General features: G+C 44.0%; 1 protein-coding gene across 1 annotated transcript; it reads right to left on the bottom strand.

Moving 5' to 3' along the window:
* Nucleotides 1–1,429: 1,429 nt before the first annotated feature.
* On the bottom strand, nt 1,430–2,323 carry TEOVI_000916000 (palmitoyl acyltransferase 12, putative; the record flags this gene model as incomplete). The annotated part of the gene is made up of 1 exon (XM_067221526.1): nt 1,430–2,323. The coding sequence occupies one exon, from the start codon at nt 2,321–2,323 to the stop codon at nt 1,430–1,432; it is 894 nt and encodes a 297-aa protein (XP_067077627.1).
* Nucleotides 2,324–2,434: the final 111 nt, after the last annotated feature.

Here is a 2,434-nt window from a genome sequence, read left to right as displayed (position 1 = left end):
AAAAAAAAATAGCTTTTCTTATTTGTATTTTGCTGTCACCCTGTTCTCTCTCCTCGGTCCTCTGGTATTTTCCCCCTTACTTTCGACCACACCTTTGCGATTCCTCCCTAAGGTCAAAACGGTGGAAAACAACAACAACAGCAACGGCAAAACCACAACAGAAAAGAGACAACAAAGGCCTAAAAAGGGGGAGATAGATAATAACATAAACAACGAAATAAAGTGGAGGAGAATAGTGGCAGCGATAAATGAACTTTCTGAGTAGATTTAAACACAGCGCAATACACATGCAAATACACATACATACACGTATGTACGGGAGGATAATAATAAGTGAACAGTGGGGGATAAGAGAGAAATGTTTAAAAGACCTGTGAAAAATGTTTAACGCGTCTGGAACCACTTTTGGAGGAAGTTGATGAGGTAGGAAGAACAACAACAAAACGAAAGCGAAGCTTCGTACTTTGTCTTTCCACACTGATTCCCTCTAGCCACTCATAGACATAAGTACACGCCCGAACACGCACGTTTACACACATTGAAATTTGCCATTTTAACAAAAAGAAGTCGTTCCGCTCAAATTCTTTGACCAGTTTGTTAGTTTGCTTTTTTTTGTTAATTGCGTATGGCACTCTCCAGTTCCGAAATAAACGCGACGCCTCCCCCCACCCCAAACCTTCTCCTCCATTTAACATCTCTACTGGTTCCGTTCCCTTCAACGCAGCAGTTGAAATATAAATTGTTTAACCACTGCAGAGTTGCATCCGAAAGGTGTAATGAAACAAAAGCATCATAAAGGAGACCACATGATCCCCGTTCTTCTGCATTCGTTTGTTTCTTTCATTGGAAGCCAAGTGAAGGAAAGTAATGGATGAAGTACAGATGATAAAGGAGGTTCATCAAATAAACCAAATAGCGTTGAAGTGTTTCGGTCAAGAACACTAAAAACAGTAAGAACAAAATAAAATAAGAAAAAAAATGATGTGCGTGCCGGGGTTAGAATTGCAATCGATAAAAAAAGAAATAAATTTGCACATAGACGACCCCCTAAAGGTACGCCGAAGGAAAGGAGGAAATGTGTGGGTGGATGTGGAGGGACCATATGCCAAGTGAGACAAATACGAAAAGGAGAGGAAGGAATAACTACTCCCTTTTCCAAGTGCAGCACCTCCCCTTCCTACAGAAAACTTTCATAACACAGGCTTATGTACAAGAACAAACAAACATAGCAGTGAGGCAGAATGGAAATGATAATAACAATAATACGAAAAAAAAACAGGCGTCGTGTTCTCAGTTTCATATTTGCAACGCTGCTAAATAAACAGAGTTGTACATGACAAATATAACCTTGTATTTGCTTCTTACCACTCGGATTCCCCATCCTTCCCACGTCGCGTCACAACACTACAAAACAACAACAACAAAAGCCTCAAACAAGTGAAGCCGCCTCTTCCCGCAGGGGCAAGACTGGCATGACAAGACGCCACCACACTCGCCTCACTCCACACACGGCATTGCAATGTTCCTCCCGCTCTCGTGCACGCTCTTCTTTGCTTCGGCCCCGCTGTTTGTTAAAACTACTCACGTGGCGCCCCATGGTGGACTCTCCGCGACAGAGCCAACACAAATGCACACAGCCAAATATACCAATAACGGCGCAGAAGATCATCATAATCATCGCGAACACCATCCACGCAACTGCCGGCTCCGCTTCATCCACTACAAAGAAACCCACAAACATCAGGCCACCCAAAACACAACCGACTATGGGAACGTAGCAAAGAAACAGAACGAACATCTTGTAATTGCCACGTCCAATACAATTGTTGAGTACAGGGCAGTGGTGGTCAAAGTCAAATGTGCACCGCTCACACGATTCGCAGTGGTATGCCCTATCTGGTTTGAATTGCTTGCAGGCAGTGCAGTAGCGCAGTTGATTATGACGATCCAACTGCCGCACCGTATTGGGATTTTCACCTACACCCTCACCAGACGGGGGAACGAACCCCGGACACTCACCGATATAACGTGGTGGATATTGCCACGGCGACTGTGGGACATAACCAGCTGGCGTGAAGACCGCCCGAAGCAGGGTAAAAATCAAAATGCCAGCCAACACAGCGCCGGTGAACAGACATGAGATGCAAACAGCCAACTTCCATGAAGTGGGATATCGCAAGCATAACCCAATGAAGAATGCCGCATAGGCGCCAAGGAAAGAGAGAATAACAACAACAAGATAAATGGGCCCGCAATAGGAGAGACATAACTTACAGCGATCCTTCCCGTTGGTGGGTGTGAAAGAGTGAATGTTCTGTTGCATGTTGGTAGTGCGCAGTGGTTGCACTACTTATAACTGAAATATATATAGATATATATATATATGTATGTATATTCTCTGTGTCTGTCTATATATGTACGTACGCGCACGTAT

This window comes from Trypanosoma equiperdum (assembly GCF_001457755.1).
Source record: "Trypanosoma equiperdum strain OVI genome assembly, contig: ctg_1451, whole genome shotgun sequence".
In the NCBI taxonomy this organism is placed as follows: Eukaryota; Euglenozoa; class Kinetoplastea; order Trypanosomatida; family Trypanosomatidae; genus Trypanosoma; species Trypanosoma equiperdum.
Note: the sequence above shows the minus strand (reverse complement) of the source record. Positions and strands in the feature narration are given on the sequence as shown.